Below are 27,710 nucleotides of genomic sequence, written 5' to 3'. Positions count from 1 at the left end.
CGTTTTTGACATTTACCAGCAGTCTATATCACAGGATTGTAGTGAGAACCAAAAAAGGCTGCATATTTATAATGAACTCAGTTATAAATGACACGCTGCGGATGAGGTTTTCTGCTCTGTACCATCTTTTTGTACACCCCTTTCTTTCGCCCTGCTCCTTTAAACACAAACACACACCGAGGCTGAGGAAGCCTTTTGTGGAAAGCCAGTTCATTGCCTTGAGATTTTTAGTTGCTTTTCATAAAGATAGGGCGACACTATTCCTGTTTAGGGGGCAGGGGAGTCATTTCTCCTTGCCTGGTGGTCCCTGCTCCTCCCCGCCCTCACACTGGCTAGAAAGTCTGGATGCTGCTGGAATGGGCTCCGCAGGGACCCGGTCTTCTCTCGAAAGCCCTGGGCAGGGGGGCGCTTTTCACCCCTCACGCCGTGGGACCACAACCCCGTCTCTTGATTGACAGCTGTCTGTTGTCATCGCCGCCGCTCCTACGTTGCTCGTCAGAACTCCGCGCTCTTTTTGCCGCCGCTGCCGTGTCTCCCACTTCCCGGCAGCCGCTCTCCCCTTGGCAGCGTGCAGACATGGCGGCGCCCTGCGAGGCTCTGGCAGCTTCCGGCCCTCTGCAACCCCCCGGCTGGCCGTGAGGAGCGAGCGGAGGAGAATTGCCAGCAGCTGCCGCGGCTTACGTTGCTTCTCTGCCATTGTTATTGTGCCACCGACGCCGCACCCTTCCCCCCCCCCCCCGCGCTCGGAGCCGCACTTAATTGGGGGCTGATCGCCGTCCATGCACAAAGTTGCCCTCCCCATAAACCGCCCGCTCAGGTAAGCGAGCAAAGGGGGCGGGAAGGGGAGGAAAGGGGGCGTAGTGAGGGTGGGCTTGCCGTTTTCTTCCCTATGCAACCCATTTATTACGACTCCCGCACATCAGCATGGGGCAGAGCACGGCTGGGGAGCCAGCTGGGCTCTTGCTGGCAGGTTGCTTCCGGGTTTTTTTAGGATGTCGAGGAAACAAAAGAGACTTTCTCACTCTCCTCTGTGCCAGCTCTGTTCTGCATCCAAAAACAGCATCAGATTCAGAAAGGGCTGGGGGGGGAGGGGGGTCTAGGTAGCTTCGAAAAGCTCTGGCCGGGTGCGGACGACACCCTAATCAACGGTTGTCTTCCATTTTGTTCCTATTCCCCCCCCCCTACCCCCGGTTGATTAGCGTGTCATCCGAACCCGGCCTCTGACTCTGCTAGCAAGAAGCGCCCTCAACTCTCCTTAAGCCTGGTGCTGCAGCAAAAGTGGCGCAGGTTATTTCCTCTCGAAGCCTTGCTGAGTCAGGGTTCCAGGATTGCGTTGTGGCTCTTAACACGCACGCGCGCATCCTCACGAGCACACACTCGTCCTCTGTAGAAATGCATCCAGCATGACTCCGCTACCCGCTCCCATCACTGGGGATTAAAATTTTCACGTTGCTCATTCGCATACGTTGAAAGAGTTGGGCGATCCCATCATTTTTGTCATTCTTGAAGGAGTCTAATGAAAGGGTAACACCCTAATTCAAGGGAAATATGCCTATTTTACAGCATTACTCGTTGTTATAACAGCAGATGTGCAGGACAATCCTAGTTGTGTCTATGCAGAAATAAACCCCATTGAGTTCATTGGGGCTTACTCCTAGTTAGTTACGTGGGTATAAGATTGAAAAGCTCCGAAGCCTGCTCGTGGGCGGGGCAAAGGGGCGAGGCCAAATCGTGGCAATATTTTAGCTTAAAGCTCTTAACTGCTAGTAAATAAACCTTAGGACAAGCTTTTAGAATGGGGAAAAACTTCACAAGAGCCTGAAAGCCACCACACCACAGGTGGTCCTGGTGCAGAGAGGGCAAAGGAAAGAAGCATGGCCATCAGGGAGACCCGGGAGGGACAGATTGGGACCCTAGGCCTGCAACCCTGCCTTGGCATTTCAAGTGCTTTCAGGGGACATTGTTCTCATCAGAGATCTACAGCTCTTAATAGATCTTCCTTGTTTCAGAACATCATAGACACAACTTCCCAGAGGAAATAGCCCTTATTTTCTCTAGTATTCCTTGTTTTCACTCTGTTTAGATGCAATCTCTATTCAAGGTTGTCTTGTCTGTCCAGTTAGAAGTTTTTATGGTCCACTCACGGGGCGGGGAATATAATCAGTTTAGTAGTTGAGAGTTGATGGAAGTCACTGTTTCCCTTAAGCTTGTGTTGCATGCTTGTTTGGGTAGCCAAACTGATAGCAGAGACCTTTAGAAAAGAGCACAGTCATGCTGTAGTGTAAACAAAAATCAAGAAACATCTATTTTTAAAATTGTTTTAGGCCAAATCCAACTGATTCAGGGGGAAAAACTGTTTGCAACGTATACGTATAAACCCTGTAATAATGTAATGGGGTCTCTTTGTCCTGGTGGTGTGTATGATAGTAGATAGAGTAAGTGGGGAAAATAACATCAGTGTATGTTTTTAGGCCAGTAAAGCCACCTGGCTATGATTCCACCTGGTTTTAATGTTATTAATTTAGTCATTTCTATCAATATGAGGCAGGTGTTAGGAAGAAATGGAGAAAGCTTGTTTCCATTGGTGAAGAAGACAAGGTGTCTGTTCCACTCCACTTCCTCTACTGCATTCCTTCCCAGTACTGGTTACTTGAGAAATGCCAGAACTCAAACCTGGTGAAAATTATAACCTCTGACATAAGCACCTTTCCTTCAGTGAATGGCTGCTGTTTTTGTTACCCAGTGCTGAGGGGAATAACTCTTCTTATTACTACTGCAGCTACATATCTTTTAGTGTGAGCCCCACCACTAATGGAGGTGCTGAAGCTATACTCTGATTCAAATTAAGCCCTGTTGCTTCCAGGGAAGGCTACTGGTTAAAAAGGAGGGAAACAATGAATGAACAAGAGGAAAAACAGAGTTGAAAAAGCTGAAAATGGGGGAAGAAAATAATGAATAGAAAAGAGGAATGGAGGGCAGAGGGGAATTTGAGCTAAGAACAGGGGTGGGTGGGGGAAGAGCCAAAAAAGGTTGTGGGAAAAGGTAGCTCAAAGAGGGACAGTGAGGATAAGATGATCGGAAATTGTGAGTGTGGGAAAGATACCAAGATTATGAGGAAGGAAATATTGAGAAGGGAACTGAATGGGAAAAGAACTAGGGCTGTGCAGGGACAACCCCCCCCCCCCCCCGCGATCCACCTTGGAGGATGGTTTGGAGCCCCTGAAGCAGCCCCGATCCGCCTTGGGGCTGCTTCCGGAGTTGCCCGACTCACCTCTGGGCCGAAGCCAAGGCAAGATTTGGGCACTCCGAGGCGACTCGGACTTTTCTAGGTGCCGGCTGCACAGCTGGTACCCAGAAAAGCCTCCCTTTCCTCACTTACCTGCTGCCGCCGCCGCCGCCACCGCCTCCTCCTCCTTACTTCTGCCGGCTTCCATCGCCAGCAGAAATAACCAGGCCACACGTGATTTTAAGATATTGTGGGGCCTCTGAGTTATTAGTACCTTTATGGCCACTGTAGTTTGTGGCCGCAGAGGTACTACAGTGATGTGAACATCTCCCCCTCCTCTGGAGTCTGAAGTGGGATAACTCAGGCACAGGTTTTCCCACCTCACTGAGAGCTGAGCCCTATTCAGATGTTATTGAAACGATCTACCTCAACATACAATCTGGGATGGGGCCATGCCAAGTGACCCCAGCCCTGATGTCACATGCAGCGAGTAGCTCCACCCCCAGTGCCCGCATGCGTAGCTCAAACATCTGCATGGGGGAGGTGTTTGCACATTCACTTATACGCGTGAAGAAGCTTCACCCCTTGCAAATGTTCACGCTGATTCATGGATGCCTGGGGGCGAAGCTACTCAGTGCAAGTAGCATGGAGGAAGGATAACAGGCTGCTCAGCGCATTCATGCTCATGCATTGAGGCAAATAGTTAACTAACACCTAAATAGGTCTCTAGTCTGAGGGTCAAACGAGGCATAACAGTGGTAAATCAGTGTGGTAAACTCAAATCTGTCACAGAATCCATGTAAAGTGGATGGGATGATTCAAAGCCTAGCATTGGTGGGAGACCTGAATCTTTTCATCCAGTGTTGGTGTAGTGGTTAGAGCAGTGGAGGCAGGTGACTCCGATGTCAGTGGGGTGGTGAATCCACTCCGGATTTCAGACAGAACTCTGAATGAACTATCCACTGGGCTAAAGTGCTGTGTTGGGACTCGACAGATTCAGATTTTAGTCTCTGCTCCACCATAAAACTCACTCAGTGACACAAGAACATAAGAGCCATGCTGGATCAGACCAAGTGTCCATCTAGTCCAGCAGAGTGGCCAGCCAGCTGGTGACCAGGGACCCACAAGCAGGTGCAACAGCAGCCAGCCAGCCAGGCATGTTCCCTAGCAACTGGTGTATGCAGGATTACTGCCTCTGATACTGGATGTTGCACTTAGCCATCAGGCTTTGGGCCAGTCACTGACTGTCAGCCTAACCTACCTCACAGGGTTATGGTGAGGATAATGGAGAGGAGGAGGAGTACCATGTAAGCCAGCTGGCAAGAGGAAAAAGGGTGGGATATAAATATAATGATTAATTTAAAAATAAAAAACAACTGCTCTGCCACAGTCACTACCGCCCCACCCCCCAGTGAGTCTCTGAAATAAGAATAAGGCCTGCCAGAGAGATGACTGCTGGGATGCTTCAGTTTCATAACAAAAACCATGGTTAAAGGGATAATTCAGCTTCCCTCTTCCACCTGCCTATCTGGGAAATTAGTATTCTTAAGGAAAATGGTGGCTTTAGTGTTGCCATTTTGATTTCTGCTTTGTTTAGTTATTTATTAAATTTATATACTGCCCCAGAGCTGAAGCTCTCTGTTTACATAACAGCTATGCGAAGCTTACTTTAACAATCCACTGAACATTCTCAGAAGAATTCAACATATTATAGGGTTGCGACCACACTATTCAAAGCATTTATGATTATCAGGGAGCTTGATAATTTATGACCATGAATAGTCATAAATTATATCTTGTGACATTATGTTATATTAAATATTAATTAGAGTTGGAAAACAGTTCACTTGTTTGGAGTGCTCTTTTTAATCCATTATTGGCCTACACTGTCATTTTTGTTTTCAAAGTGGGAATAACAAACAAAATAACAACGCTACACACTTTGTTTTATGCACTTTGATGAAGCTCTGGGGGGTGGGTGGGCAGGAATAGTTTATGGATTAAGTAAACATATTTTTTATACTGAAGGCAGCACTGGTAGAAATCGTTTAGGCACATTTCTGCCATTACAGGAAATACAGACAAATTCTGTCTGCAATACCTTTTCTACTTATTTTAGGATCTTTGTCTAAAATGTCTGTCAAAACTTACCAGATTAATGCTGACACTGAAAATTTTATCTGACCTTATATAAAGTTTGCCAGGCAGTTTGAGCTTGTTGATAAACTCAGTACAAAACATTTTTTAAGGGACAGAAACTTCTGAATGTAAATTAGTGCTGAGTGGTTTCCAAACACTTCTCAAATGCTGCTAGCAGGTTCGAAAGAGGCATTGTGAATAGAAAACAACCGGGATTTGTTCTTTACTCACACTAGGAGATAAAAAATAGTGAAAATAGCAGAGCACTTCAAGTGGAAAACTGATCTGGCAGGTATGTTTGTTTCTGCAATTAGAATCTAGTTTGTATCCTTTTCTTGGATATTTGTTTGATTAGGCAAGTCCCCATAATCAATTTTGGGCTAGGTTTCATGGAATGATTAAGAAACGATGCCATATTGGAGGGAAACCTGCGTGAAAGTCCACCTTTAAATTCCCATGTGTTGTGATGAGGCTGCGTTCCCAAGCATATTTACTTGTAAGTAAATTGGATTTAAACAACCAGGTCTATTTCTAGGTTGAATAGTTGAGGGCCAAATTCCTACGCATCTCTTTCAGTTCTGTCCTTTACTCACTGACTCTCAGTTTTATCTGCAGATTTGTAAGGGCTAGAAAGAACAATCCCATGGTCCTTGGGCAAACATCCAAGGACCCTAGGATGGCTCAGGAAACCCTTTTGAGGACAGAAGACAGCCCTCTGACCTTGGAAGGAGAAATTGGAGATACAACCTCAGACCCCCTCCCTCTCTCAGCCAGCATAAAGACAACTGCACCAGCTGCCTCTCCAAGGTTGGAAAAGTGACGTTGGAGGATGAGGAAAAGAGGTGCTCTGGTGGGAGGGGAGGAGACCAGAAAGGCCAGGGTACGAGTTAATCCCAGCCTCCTTCCCTCCCCCTCTGAAGTACTCTGGCTAGATGGGCTGAAAAGCCCATCTAACCAAAATACAAGAGATGGGAGGATGTGGAGGTAAAGATTGCTTCTGCTGCTCCTCCCGCCCCGCCGGTTTCAGCCTGGCAGGGCATAGGAATCTCGAAAGCCCGCATGTCAGGAGACGTCTGAGTGGCAAGGGTGCAGTCTATAGAATTGCACCCTAATTCTATTATTGTTCGTAATTGCAATTGTAACATTTATTAGAATCTAGATTCGGTAGCGTTGCTTTCACAGCCTCAGAATCCCCCTTGCTATTGGAAACATTTATTGAAGCTGATAAGGTATATCGGCCCATGTCCTATGTTTATGAATATTTATTATCAGGGGAAAATATGATGCATAGGGAAGATTCAAACTATGTTATTTTATCCAGTGTTTCTTAATAAATGTACCTAATTTCTCTATATTTCTCTCCTTCAAAACTTTGAAATGGAAGACAAATTCTGATCTGTTACCGTACTAACATCCTAATTAGACTAACTGCATTAGTTGCATAATTTTGCTGATTTAGCAAAGCATTTGGTCACAGTGATGGTATTACATGAGTTAGTTTCATGTCTTCTTCCTCCTCGACCCAAAAAGCTGAGAATGTCGCAGGAACCAAATATGTCTGGTACAAGTGAAGAAAAATCAAGTGACTCAGAGGATAACCAGCAGGACAGCTTGGAAAACACGGAACAGTCGGTCAGAAAAAAGATTCGACAGAATATACCGAGTCCCAGCAGAGGCAACACACTTGAAGGTAAGCAAAATTATTATTTCAAATAAAATCTTTTCCCTTAACAGAAGCAAAATGTACCTCCAGTAGTTTCCCCTCTCTCTTCTGTACAGCTAGGTAGCTTTCTCACTGTAGGCATTTTCTAAACAAAACTGTATGGACATGATTTTTCTTCAGTAAAATGTATTATTTCAACAAAGTGCAGAATCAGTGTCAGGATCAGGAACTCCGTACTCCAATGGATGTTGAGGAAATGAGCTGTTAAACTTAGGCACATTTGCCTTATTTACATTGAGTTGTATCCAGTGATGTTTCTTTCTCCTCAGCTCCCCTAAAGCCCAGATCTGCTCTGAAGGGTTGGTGAACCCTCCAGACAAGATTTGGGGAGACATGCAGAGCAGCGGACAGAGAGTGTTGCATGAACAGAAGTCATTTGAATATTCAAGCCGCAACTGCAGCTTGTCATGTCATCCAAACCTGGCAGGGGTGGATTTTGCAAGGGTTAGTATATGTGCTGCTGAAGCGAGTACGGGTTTTGTAAGGGTTAAACAAACCTCGTATAAGCCTAAAACAGGCCATGGGCTATGCGAGGGTTGTTAACTCTCGCATATCCCACCTTTATTATTATTATTATTATTTATTTATATAGCACCATCAATGTACATGGTGCTGTACAGATAACACAGTACATAGCAAGACCCTGCCGCATAGGCTTACAATCTAATAAGTTGTAGTAAACAATAAAGAGGGAAGGAGAATGTAAACAGGCACAGGGAAGTGTAAACAGGCACCGGGTAGGGTGAAGCTAACAGTATAGAGTCAGAACAAACACCTGCACCAGCTTCGGATTATATGGCAAACTGTCATCACAGTTTGAATATTCATAATGGCTGCCCACAGGTGCCGCAGCCTACCTTGTATTATTATTATTATTATTATTATTATTATTTATTTATATAGCACCATCAGTGTACATGGTGCTGTACAGAGTAAAGCAGTAAATAGCAAGACCCTGCCGCATAGGCTTACAATCTAATAAAATCATAGTAAAACAATAAGGAGGGGAAGAGAATGCAAACAGGTACAGGGTAGGGTAAGCAGGCACAGGGTAGGGTAAAAGTAGGCTGTTTGATCATGTGAACCAAAGAAAAAGGGGTGTGGGGGGGAGAGAAACCCTACTCTAAGAATGCTATGTATAGGATCCAAACCTCAAAAGCATGCGAATGTAACACAAGAGTCAGTGGAGAGTTCTTGTTGTTTATTCGTTCAGTCGCTTCATGACTTCATGGACCAGTCCACTTCTACTGTGATGTTAATAAATGTATATTCAACTATAAAGATAACAATAGTATATGTAAATCATCTATTGCTGCATGTAATCAGGGTATGTGAACACTTCAATGAGGTGCAAATGAGTGTTACAGCACAATTAACAAGAATACACATCCATTTACAACATACAGTTGATGGAATTACCAACAAACTGAAACAACAACCACCCACTACCAAGACAAAATGAATAAATAACTCACACAAATCATATGCTATAATACTGGTACACCAGCACCTGTATATCAACCCCTAACATTATCTATTTTCTAGTTAACAATCACAATAGAACATATAAATTCACCACCTGTAAAGCATAATTATAGCTACGTAGGCTGGAGATAAACACTCACAGTTGAGCATTCACCTTCTCCACCTGTAAGGCATCATGTTAGCTTGGTGAGTTGGTGGTGGCAAAAGTTTTTGTTTCACAGTTGTAAGCCAAATTGACTACAATGCGAGAGGAGAGGATAGACGAAGATTCCGGAAATTTAACAACGTTTCACGTTTCTTCTTCAGTAACCAGATGTATTTCATATGACAATTCACTCATGGAAAATCCTTTTTCAATAGATGGAAGAAAAGTCTTTTGGAGGTTGGTAGTGAACAACTTCCCCCAACTTTGTACAACTTATCAACAGCGTGTAGGTTTACACTTAATGACATTCTGTGAAATAAAGATATACATCATTATTCATACTTACCAATTCATGCTACAATCAACATTGAAAAAATTATGACAACATACCAAATTGCTGGACTCCGTCTCATCCTCAAGGGTAGCAGTGTGAAAGGGAGGAAGGCAAACAGCCTTAAATACTTCTCTAAGGGAGCCCCTCCCATTTGAGGAAACCTCATTTAAGTGTGGTAAGGATCCAGTAGGGATTAATTAAGTGTGCTATAGCTGACCTGATAGTATAAAAATCCCAGTAGATCGTGTAGATCCTAAAGGTCAAGGAAAATTACCATTACGTGCAGTAATAGATGATTTACACATACTATTGTTATCTTTATAGTTGAATATACATTTATTAACATCACAGTGGAACTCTCCATTGACTCTTGTGTTACACTCACATGCTTTTGAGATTTGGATCCTATACATAGTGATCATGTGAACCAGCATCTTAGCAACCAGGAAGAGTAGAAATTTCTAGGTGTTTAAAAAAAAACCCCAAAGGTTTCTCAGGACCTTTTAAGGCCTTGTCATAGCCTGTGCCTTGGGGACTGCTCTGCTTTTGAATGAAGAGATTGTACCTTAATGTTTAAGTGAATAGGATATTTTGCTGAAGTATATTTCATTACCCAGCAGCTAGTCCCCCTCAGTTTGTGTCAGTGGAGGAGCTGATGGAAACAGCCAAAGGCGTAACTAACATGGTATTAGCCCATGAAATTGTTGTCGATGGAGGCTTCCAGATTAAGCCAGCTGATTTGCCAGAAAACAGGTAAGAGGCTTTATTACAGGCAGAAAAAGCGTAGATCAAGGCTATAGATTATCTTTAGAAGGAAAAGAAGCATAGGTAGTGGCTACGGCAGTGATAATTTAGCCATTAAAACATCTCTTTAAAACTTTACTAAGGAATGATGACTAGTCAGTCATTTAATGAGAGAACACCAGCATGTTAACAGTGGAAACAGATCTTGGTCTCTCATGCACAATCTTTGTTCACTGTGCATAGAAAAGGTTAGATCTTCCTGATCTCACAAATTTCACCCTCTCACCCTCAGGGACAGGATCATGGGACCATGAAGATTACTGTACAGTCCAGCTCAAAAATATTCTATTCGTAGTAAGGGAAATGGGAATATCCAAAGTATTCAAATTGAATCGACAATAGTACTTCATGATGGACTCAGCCAGCTGGACAACCATCTGTCATGGATACTTTAAAGTGGATTCCTGCATTGAGCAGGGGTTGAACTTGATGGCCTTATAGGCCCCTTCCAACTCTACTATTTTATGATTCTATGATTTCTTTCATGTGCAGTCCAATCTTATGAACGTTTTCTCAGGAATGCCCCACAGAGTACCACAGGACTTACTTCCTAGGAAGTGTGCATAAATAAGATTGCATAAATTCCCCCCCCCCCCATTGAAAACTACCTATGAAAAACATGGCTGAATGCAAAATCTATATGCATTCACATTTGTAAATAATGTTTCTTTAAGGGCATTCTCCATAGATAATCTTCTATCTAGGAGAAACATTTACATCAGAATATATACACAGTTCTGTTTCCACAGCCACTAGCAAAATGATTATTCCCACTTCTCAAAGATATGTAAAGTCGTACACAATTTTTCTATGCCATTGTACATGGGACAGAGGCAATCATCTCATTTGAGAACCTATTTTATATACTGTTTATGGAGATAGTTTTCAAAAGTTGGAAGGTTTGTAGCGTTCCAAGTGCAACCCCTTCCATCCCAAATGTATCAGGAGAAGGATGCACACTTGAGTTTATGTTGCTGTCATCACAATCGGTTTTGTTTTTGATCTTGGCAATAGATTCTCTCTTGCCTGCTCCTTTTGAATTATGACTCCCTCTTGGAGTCAGCAAGTGTGTAGTCCCCTGCCAAGAGATTCCCCTGTACCCCCACCACCACCACACACACACTCCACCGCTATAATGTCAACCATTTTGTGTCCTCATTAACTGCTAGTCAGAAAGTTTTTTTCTTCCAAGTACCACAGATTCATTATACTTGGCTTTGTATTAGAGTTACATTTCAGTTTTCGTCTCCTGTTGTATTGCTTGCCAGCCTTGAAAAAAGAGTAAGAGATATTGTCCACAAAGCTTTTTGGAATTCCCTGGAAACCCAATTAAAAGAAGATCCACCATCATACGACCATGCAATTAAACTTGTGGGAGAGATCAAAGAGGTAAGAGAGAATAATTTGTTGTCAACTACAAATTTGGCTACCTCATTGTCTATCACTAATTCTACATCATTTAAGAGTAACTGAAACAGCACAGGTTCCTGAACAGGTCTTCCTCTAGTTCCTCCTCTCCATTGTGAAAACTGTTCATTTATTCCTACTCTTTGCTGCCTGTTCTCAAACCAGTTCCCAGTCCATAGACGGGTCTGTTCTGCTTCTCCATGACAACTAAGTAAAGGATGCTGAGGTGTGCTCAGAGGTACCTCCGATTACTGTTGCCAACCAAATATCTTCTAAAAGAGACATTTGGTTGGCCTCTGTTGGAGACAACACGTGGGATCAGATCCACCATTGGTATGATTCAGCAGGGGAGTTCTATAGACCAATGGTCTATTTGTCCTAGTATCCTGACTTCAGCAGTTACCTGTTTCATGTGTGTGAGGCAATCTTCTTTTAGGGGCACAAATTGTTATGAAAACATGATATAAATTACAATATAAAAGCACAACCAGCATAAAATCAGCAGCAGTGCAGAAGTACAAATTTAAAATACAAATTTAAAACAGCCAAGTTAAAATTAAATTTATAGACTGTTAAAATACTGAGAGAATAAAAAGGTCTTCACCTGGCGTCTGAAAGAATATAGTGTAGGTGCCTGGCAAACCTCTTTAGGGAGCTCATTCCACAGCCAGGGTGCCACAGCAGTGAAGGCCCTCCTCCTGGTAGCCATCTGCCTCACTTCCTTTGACAGGGGCTCACGGAGAAGGACCCCTGAGGATGACCTTGGTCCGGGCAGGTACATATGGGAGGAGGCATTCCTTCAGATAGCCTCGCCCCAAGCCGTTTAGGGCTTTAAATGTTAATACCAGCACTTTGAATCGGGCCCGGATCTAGACTGGCAGCCAGTGAAGCTGGAAAAGGACTGGCGTGATGGGGTCTCATTGGCCAGTCCCTGTTAGTAACGTGCTGCCCCATTTTGTACCAGTTGAAGTTACCAGACCGTTTTCAAAGGCAGCCCCACATATAACACATTGTAGTAATCCAAACGAGAGATTATGAGAGTATGGATAACAGTAGCTTAGCTATCTCTGTCTGCTACTGTCAGGTCATAACCGTGCTTATGACCTGACACTAGCGAGAAATTATGTTGGGCATACTATTCTGCCAACTTACTGATCAAAAACTTCAGTTCCTCTTTTTTTGCAGTAACTTTTAGGCCAGGACTACATATTATGGCTCCGCCTTTTATCTTCTCTGCAAAGTGGTCTTGGGAGGGGGAAATTGGCAGGGAAGATGCCACAGGGAAGTGGGTGCTTCACCGCTCTCTTTCCCACTGCTTTCCCTCTGTATGCGCATGCACACACACACACACCTCTCTGGGTTCCAGATACATTTTATGATGGAAACTGAAGCCTGGAATCCTGTTAGGGGGAAAAGTGGCAGATGAAAGGAGGGTTAAGCACCCCTTCTCCCACTCTCTACCGCTTCCCTGCAGAGCTTCCATCCTGAGACCCCTTTGCAGAGGAGGAGGGTTGCAGGACATGAGATGAATTGGAATGTGTAGTTCCACCAATTGAAGGATGCGCCAGTCTGAATTCATCTATGCATGCACATATATGCTGTAGTCCTAGATGATCCAGAAATCAATGCAGTTTTTTTGTACTATACACCAGGAGTAAGCAATTCCTCCCCCTTCCACGTGCATCATTCAATGGTGAAAAAGTGGCAATTTCTCTTTAACACTAGCGTACATCTTGTGTTGAAGCAAAATTATGCTCCCATAAACTCCAGGGAGCATGATTTTGCTTTGAAACAAGGCCTGTGTCTTCCTTGATTGCTTTGTATTAGACAGAAATTGCTGCTTTTTTTTGCCTCTACCAGGCCAACCAATTTTGGTAGCAAATTCAGCAGCAGGAGCAAAAGTTGCCCACCTTTTGCTGTATACAATGGATGAAAACCCTGATTAAAATCTGTAGTAATTTGACCTTATTTTTATAAATAAAAATGCCAGTTTTCATAGTAATGGAAGTGTAGCCTTAAGTGTTGTTCACTTTGAAGTAGTGTTTATTTATTGATTGCATTTTTATACCGCCCAATAGCCGAAGCTCCCTGGCGGTTCACAAAAGCATAGTGATGCAATACCACTAGGAACTAATAAAAGGAACTTTGCTCTCTTTCAGACTCTCTTGTCTTTTTTGCTACCTGGCCATACTAGATTAAGAAATCAGATTACTGAAGCTCTCGACCTGGAGCTGATAAAGCAGGAAGCAGAGAATGGAGCCCTTGATATTTCTAAGCTGGCAGAATTCATCACTGGAATGATGGGGACCCTTTGTGCTCCAGCTAGAGATGAGGAAATTAAGAAGCTGAAGGACATTCATGAAATTGTTCCCCTGTTCAGGTACTAGAAAGAAATTCTTCCTAAGCTTTCTTGAATATCTTTGAATACTTGATCTTTTTTATAGACCCAAGTTTAGCAGTGAATAGATTTTTCTATGGGGAGGATATTTATTTCATTTCATTTCTATACCACTCAATAGCCAAAGCTCTCTGGGCAGTTTACAAAGATTAAAAAACTTAAAATGCTGTCTTATGCATAATATAAAAACAGTTGAGCTACAAACAAAGTAGACACACAGACACAGACATATCCAAACAATATATACGTTTTTATTCCGGTTTTTTTCCAAGGAACTCAAGGTGGTATACATGATACTCTCCATTTTATCCTCACAACAACCCTGTGAGGTAGATTAGGCTGAGAATCAGAGACTGACCCATAAGCACACAGTGAGCTTCATGGCCGAGTGGGGGGGGACTAGAACCCAAGTCTCTCCAGTCCTCATCCAGTGTTCAAACCACTACACCACACTGGGCCTTCCCCCCTGCTTTTTCCCCTTTTGGGGGGGCAGGGGGCGGGTTGCATTCAACCATGCAAGCCCCATCCACCCCCAGTTTGAATTGGTGCTGCCCAGACGCAGGCTTATCATTCTCAGAGAAAAATGGGCCATAGTGATATGAAAAATTACTGACAGGACAATCCTATATATGTCTCTTTAGAAGTAAGTCCCATTGAGTTCAGTGGGGCTTACTCCCAGGTAAATGGGTATAAGTTTGCAGCCTAAAGGTAATTCATTATATAATGTTTAATTCCAGTAGAGTTGCTCTCTGCAAAGTACTTTATTATTTATTTATTTATTTATTTATTAAGACATTTTTGTATCCCGCCCTTTATCACAAGGATCTCAGTGCAGCGTACATTATTATTGATTCCCCAAGGGCAAATCATAGTTGTGTCTACAGAATTTCGTTGTTTTGTTTTCTTTTCCTTAAATGGGGATTAGTTTTCCTTGGCAGCTCCCTTTTTAAAACTATGTCTGATAAATATTTAAGTTATTAATACATGCACTTAGGTTTAAGGCAAACACGTAGACATACAAACACCTGTTTTAAATACTTAATGGCTTTTTGTTTCTTACAGGGCAATTTTCTCTGTGTTGGACTTGATGAAAATGGACATGGCTAATTTTGCTGTCAGTAGCATTAGGCCACATTTAATGCAGCAGTCAGTTGAATATGAAAGGAAGAAGTTTCAGGAACTCCATGAGAAACAGCCAAGTATGATTTTTGTTATTTCCTTTTCCTAAATGATCTGCCTCTGTTGTTATAAGTGCAAACGTATTAAGCTGTTTCAGTGTAAAATGTCCAGCTCTTCAGCCTTTAATTGGAGAAGTTTACTAGAATAATGCAACATGAATAGGAGAAAGCCCACTGAACTCTATGACACTTACTTCTGATGAACCAGACATAGGATTCCCCTGTCACTCAAGCAGTCTTATGGGAAATGAATTGTGCTAATAAAATATGTTGTGGCAAGCAGTGTGCAAAATGTAATGCGCTCATCTAGTTGAATTTTAAGCATAGTAAAAGCCAAATGATTAATCAACTAACAATTTTCAATCAATTGAAAACCAGAAAAAGGGCCGTAAGAAAGAATACTAGGAGCCTCTGTCTAAACTCACCTCCCAATGCTCTTCTTCAGATGCCTGCCCTGTCACAGGTGAGGCTGATGCTAACTAGGGAAAAGGCTTTCATGGCTGGGGAGCCCCAGTTGTGATATATCTTCCCCAAGGAGGCCTGCTTGGAATCAACAGTGTTACCTTTTAGGCTCCAGGTGGATGGGATGCTTTCTATACCGGGGCCGAATCTACACCAAGCAAGATATTGCACTATGAAAGCGGTATATGGGGTGTGTCAGTAGGCCCCAACAGTTGTCAGGGCACTTCTATACCTCTATAAAGCAGTAGTGTGGCTCCTGCCTCTTATATGCTGCTTTCATACCACTTTCATAGTGCAACTTTCTGCTTTGTGTAGATTAGGCCTCCCAGGCATTTTAAGTATGGTGTTTTATCTTATGTCTTTTATTTGGGTCTGTTATCATGTGTTGTAGTTTAGATTTTTTTTCCTTTTGTTACTATTGTAACAAAATTTTGGGTGAAGGTTAGTAACAAAAATATTTTTAATAAATAGAGGAAATCGGTTAATACTAAAATGGTCTGATAACTATCTCTCCCTCCCTCTCACTCTCTTAAACCAGATTCCTTAGATTTTGTCACTAAGTGGCTGCAAGAAGCTACAGATGACCTGAGATCAAAACTTGTACCTGCTATTGATGATGGTGCCGCATCTACCAGTAGCGTTCCTGCACTGTCTCCTGTAGCTGTACAGAATCATGCATATCTTAAACTGCTGAGATGGAATCATCTACAAAAGCCTTTCCCAGAGGTAACTCTTTGATTTGCTATAATCTTTACAATCTCTCGAGTGACAAATATTTGAATTAAACTTAGTATACATCAGTCTGTTCTTAACCACTTGCCCAGTCGCCATAGATGGGAATGGATTTCATCCAAATGAGTGTGGGGTCTGCTGCAGGACAAACAAGAGTTCTCTGTCCCCAGGAAGTCTTTTATATTTCTGGGATTAGAGGAGGGTGTTTTTCTTCCTCCACACCCAGCAAAGAAACCAAGTGGACTGGAGGCATGGGGAGCTCCGTCTCTCAGCCCTCCATGAAACCGCCTGACGCAGGTGCCTCAGGTATTGCGGAATGAGGAGGAGAGTGGCCAATGGTGCCAATCTTCCCGCCCAGAGGACACGACACTCTCTTTCTCCCGCCATCACCTCCCCACCCCCTTGCCTGCTTGGCCAGCCGGCTAACAGCTTGAGGCCACGCAGTAGTGGCTGTGTGGCAGTGGCTCTTTAATTTTTGTGAACCGCCCAGAAAGCTTCGGCTATTGGGCGGTATAGAAATGTAATAAATAAATAAATGAATGAATGAATGAATGAGATGCGACAACCACTGGAATTGCTGCAACGTAACTATATTTTGATGGCTCACCAGTTGTTTTGGCTGTTTGAATCCCTTGGTACATGAGAAAGGTTTTGATTTATGTGTGGGAAATTGCAATCTCTTATCAATGTCTTCCAGGAACTATATATTTTGAAATAAAAACAAACAGCTGATTAAAAGCCTGAACACTTTGTTCACCGGTATGTGTACTCTGCACCAAATGACCTGAGTTTAGTGCAGATTTACAATGTCCAGGTTGGTGCTGAAATGAGATTGGGCCACGTTGTCTTTTATGGCACTGTGAACTATAACTACATTGAGCCTTGCTGACGTAGTTTGCTTCTTATGTTGTGCCATGAAAAAGTGCGACTTGCTTTGAGAAATGAGACGAGGTGCTCAGGTGGAGTTCAGTGTCATGCATTTCCCCATTACTGTACCATAATTTGTATGTTTATGCTATCTCACTTTGCTTCTTCCTCCCTCGAGAGAGGCTTCATGCCAGCCAGGAGCTGTTAATCACAGCCAGCTATGAAGCTGGTTGAACTTGGTACTCTGCCCTATCAAATCATGTATATCAACAGTGGTGACATCTAGTGTGATGTCTTTGCTACAACCCCAGTTTTCTTAATGGATTCTGCAAGATTAGAAATTCTACCAACAGTTTGCCATCTTCACTCACTAGTAGACTTCCAGGATACAATACTATGTATGTTTAGACAGAAAAAGTCCTACAACTCTCAACATGCCCCAGCTAGCCATGGCTGACTGGGGAATTCTGGGAGTTGTAAGACTTTTTTTTGTCTAAATATGCATAGGATATTAGCTCTCTTCTAAATCAGGGTTGGGCAACTTGTGGCCCTCCGTATTTTTTGCTGTACAACTCCCATCAGTCCTAGCCAATTGTAAAGATGATGGGAGTTGTAGGCCAAAACATCTGGAGGGCCATAAGTTGCCTGACCCTGTTCTAGATACTCAGAATGAACATGATTATGGTGGGTTTATGAAACATTGCTTGAGAGAAATACCCAGATACCCTTCCAGAGAAAATGCCACTGTGTGGAGACAACTTTGAAGTGATTCCCCATGGCAACTCTTCCATGTTGCCAGCTGACGGGCATAATTTTAGTGAGGTGGGAGGGACACCCCTCTCGACCCACACCCACATTTCAGACCACTTGCAATTATTTTGAAGAAACAACTATATTTTTCAGTGTTATTATTATTATATTTATTTATTTATATCCCGCCTTTTTCCCAGTACTGGGACTCTTGCAATTGAATCCTAAATATATTCAAGAGTCTGCCTTTGAACTTTGCTATGAATCCTGGCCCTCTCCACCCCCACCCAACTTTTAGCATACAGCAGCATCCCATGAACATGGGTTTTTTCCCTCTTCCATAAAACTCTGGAACAAAGTTTTGCATAATACTTTGCAAAATATTTTATCCCCATAGCAAGCTGCTGTAGGCATGCAGACGGTTTGCCATGCAGATGTAGCCATTGTTGTGTCCAGTTTGCAGTGGTTTCCATATTGTGGTTGTTTGGTGTGCACTGGCCTTTTGTTTGTAGAAAATCTAGTTCTGTATTGTTTTCAGAAAAGTGTTCATATCTTTATAACCCAGCTTAATATCAGAAGTTTTAAGGGTCAAAAGGCGTTTTGAAATTAACCCTACTGTAGCTACTCAGAATAAACCCCTTTGGTTTTTGCTGTGTGCCACCACTGTTTTATCATCACAGCATTTTGTCGTCCGCCCTGCATCCTTAACTTACTCTCCTCTGTTGTGTTGAAAATATTCTTGGCAGACTGTGCTAATGGACCAAAGCCGCTTCCAGGAAATGCAGCTGGAACTAGACCAGCTGATCTTAACTGGTGCTATTCTTCTGGTAACGTTCAATGCTGCAGGCACAGCGCTTTCAGGTCTGCCAGGCTTTACCGACAAGCTCAAAATGATCATCCAGGTACTGCTGACAGGGCTACATCTTCCGTGAGTATCATGCAACTAATTTATTTATTTATTTAAAATATTTATATCCTGCTCTACATCACTAAGATCTCAGGGCGGCGTACAGATAAAAACATACAGTATAAAACAATAAATATACACAGTTAAAAAGAAATTAAACCATAATCCAAGTTAAAACAATATATAATTTAAAAGCAATAGATGTAGTTAAAACAGTTAAACTAATGGCTCCTTTATGGTGTGATGTGAAGTGGTATGGAAGTGACCATTTGTCTGAACTCAGGCCTATTTTGAAAGGACCCAGGCATGTTCTTTCTGGCTTCCCCTAGTAGTAAAAGGCTTTGAAAGTTATGGGTAGCACGATTTCCCAAAAAACAACTTGTTGGGCATCTTTAATCTGGGAGCAATCTACATGTTCGAAATAAGCACATGGTATAGGCCTCCTTGGATTATGCCTCCTTAAAATATAAAGCTGGAGATGGGGAGAATCTCTTAACCGAATCTTCCTTCTAGCCAGTTTAAATTTGTGACATGTACAGGCCTGGTTTTCCAGAATCTAGATCAACTTGTTTATATGAAATGAAATGGCTCCCTCCACTACACACACACACACACACACACACACACACACACACACTTCCTTGTGTGCATAAATCCCTCGGATTACGCTTTTCTTTTTTACACTGGTGGTTGATATCTGAGGACTTCTCTCACTAATGTCACTTCACTCACTCAGCAAGTCTTCGGGTATTCATGTGGCTCATAATTTTGTTTGACTGGCAAACATTAGGAAACAAATGGACTCAATATTGTCTGTGGAGGCACAAGGTGGCATCAGCTGCCAAGAGTGCTTTTGACCAGATTAGGCTGGTTTGGCAGGTGCAGCACTATTTAGAGGAAGCCTCAATGACCCATGTCTTAGTTACATTCAGGTTAGATTACTGTAATGTGCTCTATGTAGGGCTGCCCTTGAAGACTATTTGGAAATTGCAACTGGAAATTCAGAAGCTAGAATGCTTGTGGAAGTATTATTCCTATTACCCCTATTCTGCATTATTTACATTGGCTGCCTGTTAGTTTCCAGGCCCAATTCAAGATGCTTCTTGCCTTTAAAGACCTAAATGGTTTGTGACCACATTATTTGAAGGACTACCTGTATGTGCCTACCCAAGCATGAAGATCAGTGTTAGAGGACCTACTCTCTGGCCCACCAGCAAGAGGCATTAGGCTGGTGAGTAATAGGGATAGAGCTTTCTCAATGGTTGCCCCACACCTTTTGAACTTTCTCTCTAGGGAGATACGTATGGCTTTATCACTGCTGACTTTTTTTAAAAAAACAAACAAACAAACAAACCCTGAAGACACATTTATTCCCATCATTAACTGGTGATGATGATATGTGGGGTATGTGATTAATTGCAATATGTATGCTCATATTTTTGTAATACTTTTAAGTGGCCTTGTGAGGGCAGTATGCCCTGTATGGCAGGTTTAAAATCTCTGTCACTTGAGGCTCAGGTGGCCTCAGTGGCACAGAGTAACTTCTACCAGCTTTGGTTGCTGGCCCAGCTGTGCCCCTGTCTGGACAGGGATAACCTGGCTTCAGTTATCTATGCTCTGGTAACCTCCAAATTAGATTACTGCAATGCACTCTACGTGGGGCTGCCTTTGAAGACGGTTCGGAAGCTGCAGCTTGTGCAAAATGCAGCGGCCAGAGTGATAACAGGGACCAGAAGGTTCAAGCATATAAGACTGATTCTAGCCCGCTTGCATTGGCTGCCTGTATATTTCTGAGCCTGATTCAAGGTGCTGTTTTTTACCTAAAAAGGCTTACATGGCTTGGGACCACAATACCTGATGAAACGCCTTTCCAGACATGAACCTACCTGTACACTTGCTCAACATCTAAGGTGCTCCTTTGGGTGCCTACACCGAGGGAAGCTCGGAGGATGGCAACAAGAGAGAGGGCCTTCTCTGTGGTGGCCCCCCAACAGTGGAACAGTTTCCCTGACGAGGCCCACCTGGCACCGACATTGTTGTCTTTTCGGCGCCAAGTCAAGACTTTTCTCTTCTTCCAGGCATTTAGCAATATGCAATGAGCCTGGGTCTGTTTTTTAGGCTCATGGTTTTTTAAAATTGTTATAGTGGTTTTAAATGTATGTGTATACTGTATGTTTTTGTGGTTTTTAATTTTTGTATATTGTTTTTAAGTGTTTTTTATCTTATGTGAACTGCCTAGAGAGCTTCGGCTATGGGGTGGTATACAAATGCAAATAATAATAATAATAATAATAATAATAATAATAATAATGGTCAATTTCATTTCATAAGCTGTTAAAATATATGAATTTCTTTACCATCCTTAAATATTCTAAACTTTCCTTCTCTAGTTCCTTCAATTTGAGTGAAGCTTTGGCTGTCGTAAGTGAAAAAATCTGTGCTGAAGTTAATAGTTGCCTTTCCCAACATGGATTCACACCTTTCACGCCTGAGAAAGAAACTGTGCTTAAAGGACAGATCCAGGCTGTGGCCAATCCTGGTAACACTGTATGCAAACTGATAGGTATGTTTAGTAGACCAAATGACTTTGTGGGAGGCAGACTGCTCTTTTTCCTGCTAATATCATACAGAACTTATAAATCAAACCTTTATTTGAGATAGCTTGATATTGTGACACACAGAGAACAGAAATGCTTTAAACAGGTGTATATACTCCCTTTTAGATGAGAAATCACATTGTCTTAAATTACCATAAAAAGCCTACTTTATCAAGGTAGAGATGGAGGTCAGATACCCAAGAGGAACACAGGAATCTTCCTTGCACTGAGTCAGACCACTGTTCCATCTAGCCTACTATTCTTGACACTGACTGGCAGCAGCAGCTCTCCAGGGTTTCAGGCATTTTTCTTTCCCAGCCCTACCTGGAGATGCCACAGGTTGAATCTGGGACCTTCTGCATGCAAAGCAGATGCTCTGCCACCGAGGTACAGCTCCTCCGCCTATCAAAAGGAAAGCTTTTGGGAGGTGGAGGATGTTCTCCAGGGATTATTGGAATTGAGGCTTCTATTTTGTGTCTATTGATTCCCTCTTGGAACAGGGAAGCTGAGATGCATAGCAATATTTGGAATGAAGAGACCAAGGCCTTAGCTAGACCTACCTGTTATTGGTGAAGGGGTGAAGATCTCGCTATGTTTTTATTGCGAGATCTCCCCTCTGTTTACATGCGGCGCATGACGACCTCAGAAGGAGAGGCATTGTGCCCACCATTTTTTTTAATTTTTAAAGAGGCAGCAGCGATGAGCGCTTGTGCGCAGAAGGTAGGTGTTTTGTTTTGTTTTAAATCCCCTGCTCCCCCCACCCCACCCCCAATGGGCGCAGTGCTCCTGAGGAGCTCTGCGCCCCGTGCGCGGCTCCCGGCTCCTCACGAGTAACCACGAAGAGCCGGGACAAACTGTGGCGCCAGACCGCATAAAAACCAGGCTCAAAGGGTAAGGCGAGATCCCAGGGCAAGGGAGGGATCATCCCTCCCTAATCCCAGGATCCCCTGGGTATGATGTGGACGCACAGGGACGATCCCGGGGATTGCCTCGGGATTTCACCCTGTCTGGCTATGGCCTAAGATGCTAAACCAGGGGTGTCAAACCTCAGGCCAGGAGGCCAGATCTGGCCCACCTGGTGATCCAATCCAGATGGCTATGTTTCTTCCCCTGGCCCCAACCCTCCCCTTGCCTTCATTGTTTGATAGTTTCCTGGCTTTTGTGCATTTTCCACCCATTCTACAAGGTTGAAATGCCTTTGTTAAGGCATTGCTACTGGCAGTAAGAGCATTAAGCTAAAATTTGCTGCTGTTTTTGGCATTTGGCCCCTGCCCCTTTGCTCTCCCCCTCCCCCAGACCACCACTGGAGAGCTTCTCTGAAACTGAATTTGGCCCTCAGGCTGAAAGTTCAACACCCCTGTGTTAAAGGAACTCAGGAACATTTTGGTTGTTTATGCTTGGGATAAGACTGTTGAATCTGAAATAAGTATCATCATGGACCTGTTAGATGTGTATGTCTGGTTTGTCCTCTCAAGAGGAAGCCAGGATCTTTTAGTAAGTCTTACCAATTTGTTTACTTCCCTTTTCAAGATTCAAGAATTCAGTCATTTTTGGAGAGTTACCTTGCTTCTGGTCATCAAAAACCCGTCCCTGCTATTCCTGGTGGACTAGGCCCTATTCAGAGAGAGCTGGAGGAAATTGCTGTCAAGTACGTCCGCCTTGTCGACTACAACAAGATGGTCTTCAGTCCTTATTACGATGTCATTCTCAGCGAAATACTGAATAAAGAAGAATCACCTTAGCTAAGATGAAAACTAGCAAATGTTGAACTTATTTATACACTACCCTAAATGATAAGGCTTTAATCCAGAGTAGGTTAGTGGAAGCCTGCACACCTGCTGTTACACTTACGTTTCTGTCAGAATTATCAGGGTTGGAAAGCAACCCTGTTTCTTGGGGATCGTACAATCAGTCTTGCCATGTCCCCTGTTCCATTCCTAACCCCACCCCTCCCACACACAACTGCAGTCCAACACTGTTCAGAAACGTCTGAGTGAAACATGATATGACGCAGATTAATTTGGGCCGTTTTGGGGGTTGGAGAAGTGGACTGGGACATCCTGAGAGTTGTATCCTCTTCATCCTACTCCCAAAAGTGATCAGTATTCTGAGGGGCTCTGTTCCAAAGGCCCTAACAATGGCCACCTTAGCCCACCTTGCTTTTTCCGGCCACATGTGTAGGGGACACAGGCAAGTTGCGGGAAGAATTTCTCCCACCTTCCTCCTTGCGCGCTAATTGGTCACATTCTGTCACAGCAGGTTCGTATATGGAAGACTGGTTTTGTGCATGGACCACTGTGGTTGGATCAGGGTGGTTAACTTCTATCTATTGTAGAACCCTTGCAACCTTTGGAAAATGGCTTTCCTGCAAAACATTTGAATAACTCAAAGCAACAATTGAGTTCAGAGTGGATACACCATGATGCATGAAAATACACCAGCTTAGTCTTTAATTCAAAGCAAGAGTTAACCTTGCGCTTTGAAATGTAATCACTGGTAAGACTTAAAAACGATAGCTGTTGAAACATCCTGTTAGCATGAACTTGATGTGAAGGAGTCAACTCCTCTTTCTACGCTAAGTTATATGGTTCTTAAAGCCTGCCCTAACAACTATAACAGTAACTTACATTTCTACGTATTCAAAACGTGGATATTGGTAGTTATAGCACTTTATAAGTAGTCTGCAAGCCAAGGCTCCGAACCTTTCTGCCAGCCACAAATTTTTCTATGGTATTTGTTTCTGTACCTGCAGATATTCTACCAAAAACATATATAACTATATTTTTGCAGAGTATTTTCTGGTTCTTCCGTACTTCAGTATTCACAAGGATGACATTCTGTTGACTCCAGGTGGTGTTTTCTTTCTTTTGAAGTTTGAGAACTAAAATCTCTTTTGATAAGAGCGGTGTTACTTGATTTTCAGTTACTGATGGCATAAAATGCTAATAGACAAGCAAGACTTTATAACTGAAGCAGTTGGATAAAGACATATCCATAATCTGATGCTGGAGTTTATATTATAAAAGTTTTTTGATTTGAAAAATTGGGCTCAGCACCTAGCTTGAGACTCCTTCTAACAAAATACCAAGCCCCCAATCCAAGCTTTCTTTGCACACAGCTGTAGGCTGCAAGCACACTGCCTAGCGCTGACACCCGTGGCTTCTGCCTCCCCCCCCCTTCCACTCCAGCACTTCCTCTTTGTCTGACAGACCAGCCTTTCACAGGCTTGAGCCTGATCCAGCAGGCAATCCACAGGCAGGAAGTTTACTTCCATGCATGTATCATCCTTGCTGGATGGGGTGCAAAATGTTGTTTGTATGTTTAGTGATGAAGATTATCGTAGGAAATGAACAATTTATAATGTTCCATGGAGTTTATGGAAATCTTACTGCTAGGTGGTTTTTCTTCTTCCCAAGAGTTCACAAACACATGTAACATCCTGGATAAATATGTGTATCATCCTGGTTGCTTGAGAAAAATAACTGTTTGTTAAAGAGGTCAGCTATGAATTGCTTTCCAGCAACAGAGGCCATGACTAAAGGAAACATAGATGTTGGGTCAAAAATGGGGAAAACTAATAATAAGTCTGTGTAGTAGGTGTAGAAATTGGTTAAGAGAGACAGAATACATAATTATGGTTCCTGAATGTTTAGTGACTTTTTGTTATATGTGATCTAATTTGACATGTAAATCTTTAAAAGGGCACAGTGCTGCAAGCATCCATCTTCCAGTTTAAGTAATCCCTTTCACTTTAAGAATTGCTCAAAAGCAAACAGTTTGATCACATTCTGAATAATTAAACGATAACTTTTGATACAGCAGTTTAGTGAACTTAACTTCTTAATCAACCAGACCCAATAACCCAGGAGTTTCTACTCCTCAGGGTCCAAAAGGTTTTCCTATCTATGAAAAAATCATTAACGTTTACCTTGGCTTCCACCAAAATATCCACCAGTATTTTTAATGGAAAAAGACTGGTCACAATCCAGCCAAAGTTAAACACTCGCTTGACTGTCCCCCATTGAAATCAGCTGGACTTCAGAATGCTTAACTTTGCCTAGATTCATGTCTCTTTACCTAAAATTTCCAAAATACAATCCCTGTTTCTTGGTTATATTAGCCAAATGAATTGTTAGTTAAGGCCCAAGCATTTGAATATTAAAGAATGAGTGCTGCTGGGTACTTTGCAGCAATAAGGCTGCCATCCTATGGTCCCTGAGCAGTAAGAACATAAGAAGAGGCCTGCTGGATCACACCAAGGGTCCACATAGTCCAGCATTCTGTTCTCACAGTGGCCAACAGCTGCCCATGGGAAATCCACAAGTGGAATGTGTACAACAGTGCCCTCTTGCCCATGTTCCCCAGCCACTGGTGTGCATAGGCATACTGCCTCTTATACTGGAAGTATCAGTAAGAGAGTTCAAATTTCCTCCAAGGGTAGAGAGAGGGGGGCTCCACCTTGGGGGCGGGGATCAGACTTCAACTGCCCTCTCCTAGCCCCCACAGAAACTTGCACAGCTATTGCCTTTCCAATGATGGGGAACTTGTGTGTGTTTTAATCACAACGAAGTATTGGAAGGAAGGAAAACACCACTCTTCCCTCCTACCTGTGTGAGTCTGGTAGGACTTTGGATAAGGCAATTCATCCATCTTCGGATCTTCCTGCTTCCACTGAAAGGATTGCTCTGCCCAGACGTAGGAAAGGGAGAAACACTATAGATGGAAATTCAGTATTTATCAACATTGTCTGAATTGTATGTGTTTGTGTATTTCCTTGAAGCTATGAATGTGAATGTGCTGCTTTTTTCTTAGTGTGTATGTTGTTGTCTATACCCTCTGCATCATTAATAAATAATTCTGTAATTATTAATTCTGTAATAAATAATGTTATGCAATAGCCTGTGTGTTGCCATTCAAGATAATTCGTGATTAACCACATTTTCTTTCCATGTTGCATGCAGTTCTAACTTTTTATCATTTTTGCAGCTCTTTTTGTTACTGCCAGTAGTACTTGCTGTAAGTGTAGGATGTTCCTGTTTATTCCCTTTAGTCTCTGTATGTATGTGTCAAGTCCTACATGAAAAAGCTATACGTTAAAGGAATAGGTCTTCAAGAACTAGAGATACCACTGAGGTGTCTTACCTAGTAGAGTGTTCTAAAATCGATAGGAATCTCTAGGTTATTTACAGGACATCACCAAGGATTTCTGACTCCCAATAGTTTAACAGTAGCAACTATAAAATTATGCTTTCTAGGCTGGGAAGAAAGCTTGGGGAGCAGGTGTAATTAGGAGTGGTTTTATACGTTGAAGACTGGCCTAAATCGCTTTTTGTATTCAACAGATTCCTGAACTCAGAATTTTTCAGCTTTACGTGTATGTCCTTTGCATCTGGCAGATTTAGGGATCCTAGTTTTAAAAAAAATGATCCAGTGATCCTGAATTCTGGCTACCCATCCTCTGAAAGAAAACAGTCAGTCTTCAGAGTCAGATGACTGGGAACCATGTGGTAGCTAGTGGAATGCCAGCAGAAATGGTTACCTATAGCTTTGAATTACATTGATTGATTATTACTGTCCCCTGATTTCTGAGCAGCTGTAGACAAGATGGAGGTACTGTTAGCGGGTGGGTCATCTGGCCGGCAAGGTGATGTTTGCCCTGTCCTGGACGGGGCTGCACTCCCCCTAAAGGATCGGGTCCATAGTTTGGAGTGCTCTTGGATCCAGAACTGTCACTGGAGGCACAGGTGAACTCAGTGGCAAAGAGCACCTTTTATCAGCTTAGGCTGATATACCAACTGCGTCCTTATCTGGACAGAGATAGCTGAGCTACAGTTATCCATGCTCTGATAACCTCTCGTTTGGATTACTGCAATGCATTATATGTGGGGCTGCCTTTGAAAACGGTCCGGAAACTTCAACTGGTACAAAACAGGACAGCACGTTTACTAACAGGGACTGGCTGGCGAGATTACATTACGCCAGTCCTTTTCCAGCTTCATTGGCTGCCAGTCCAGGTCCAGGCCTGATTCAAAGTGCTGGTATTGACATTTAAAGCCCTAAACGGCTTGGGGCCAGGTTATCTGAAGGAACGCCTCCTCCCATATGTACCTGCCCGGACCCTAAGGTCAGCCTCAGGGGTCCTTCTCCACGAGCACCTGCCAAAGGAAGTGAGGCAGGTGGCTACCAGGGGGAGGGCCTTCTCTGCTGTGGCACCCCGGCTGTGGAATGAGGTCCCTAAGGAGGTTCGCTTTGCACCTACATTATATGCTTTTAGATGCCAGGTGAAGACCTTTTTATTCTCCCAGCATTTTAACAGTTTATAAATAAATTTTAACTTGTTGTTTTAAATTTGTAATTTTGCATTGCTGCTGTTTTTATCTGGTTTATATTGTATTTTATATTATGGTTTTATACTTTGAATGTTTTTAATTTTTGTGAACAGAGAGCTCTGGCTATTGGGCAGTATAGAAATGTAATAAATAAATAAATAAATAGAAGGATAGTAGCATTGTGTTTAAATGTGGCTGGAGGCTACACATGTCTCTTCATGTGGTAA

At 42.9% G+C, this 27,710-nt stretch overlaps 1 protein-coding gene across 2 annotated transcripts; it reads left to right on the top strand.

The window, feature by feature from the left end:
* Positions 1–162: 162 nt before the first annotated feature.
* On the top strand, positions 163–26,051 carry TCP11L1 (t-complex 11 like 1). 2 transcript variants are annotated; one of them, XM_063117319.1, is made up of 10 exons: positions 163–817; positions 6,896–7,055; positions 9,670–9,805; positions 11,125–11,245; positions 13,423–13,643; positions 14,724–14,860; positions 15,840–16,027; positions 18,397–18,578; positions 20,948–21,120; positions 22,685–26,051. In XM_063117319.1, exons 2-10 carry the CDS (start codon positions 6,902–6,904, stop codon positions 22,894–22,896), a joined length of 1,524 nt encoding a protein of 507 aa, XP_062973389.1. In that variant the 5' UTR covers positions 163–817; positions 6,896–6,901; the 3' UTR covers positions 22,897–26,051. The 2 variants fall into 2 exon arrangements, with proteins under 2 accessions (XP_062973389.1, XP_062973391.1); XM_063117321.1 differs by having other exon boundaries at positions 220–817; positions 9,673–9,805.
* Positions 26,052–27,710: the final 1,659 nt, after the last annotated feature.

This window comes from Elgaria multicarinata, chromosome 2 (assembly GCF_023053635.1).
Source record: "Elgaria multicarinata webbii isolate HBS135686 ecotype San Diego chromosome 2, rElgMul1.1.pri, whole genome shotgun sequence".
Taxonomy (NCBI): domain Eukaryota; kingdom Metazoa; phylum Chordata; class Lepidosauria; order Squamata; family Anguidae; genus Elgaria; species Elgaria multicarinata.
This window is presented reverse-complemented; position numbering and strand designations above follow the sequence as displayed.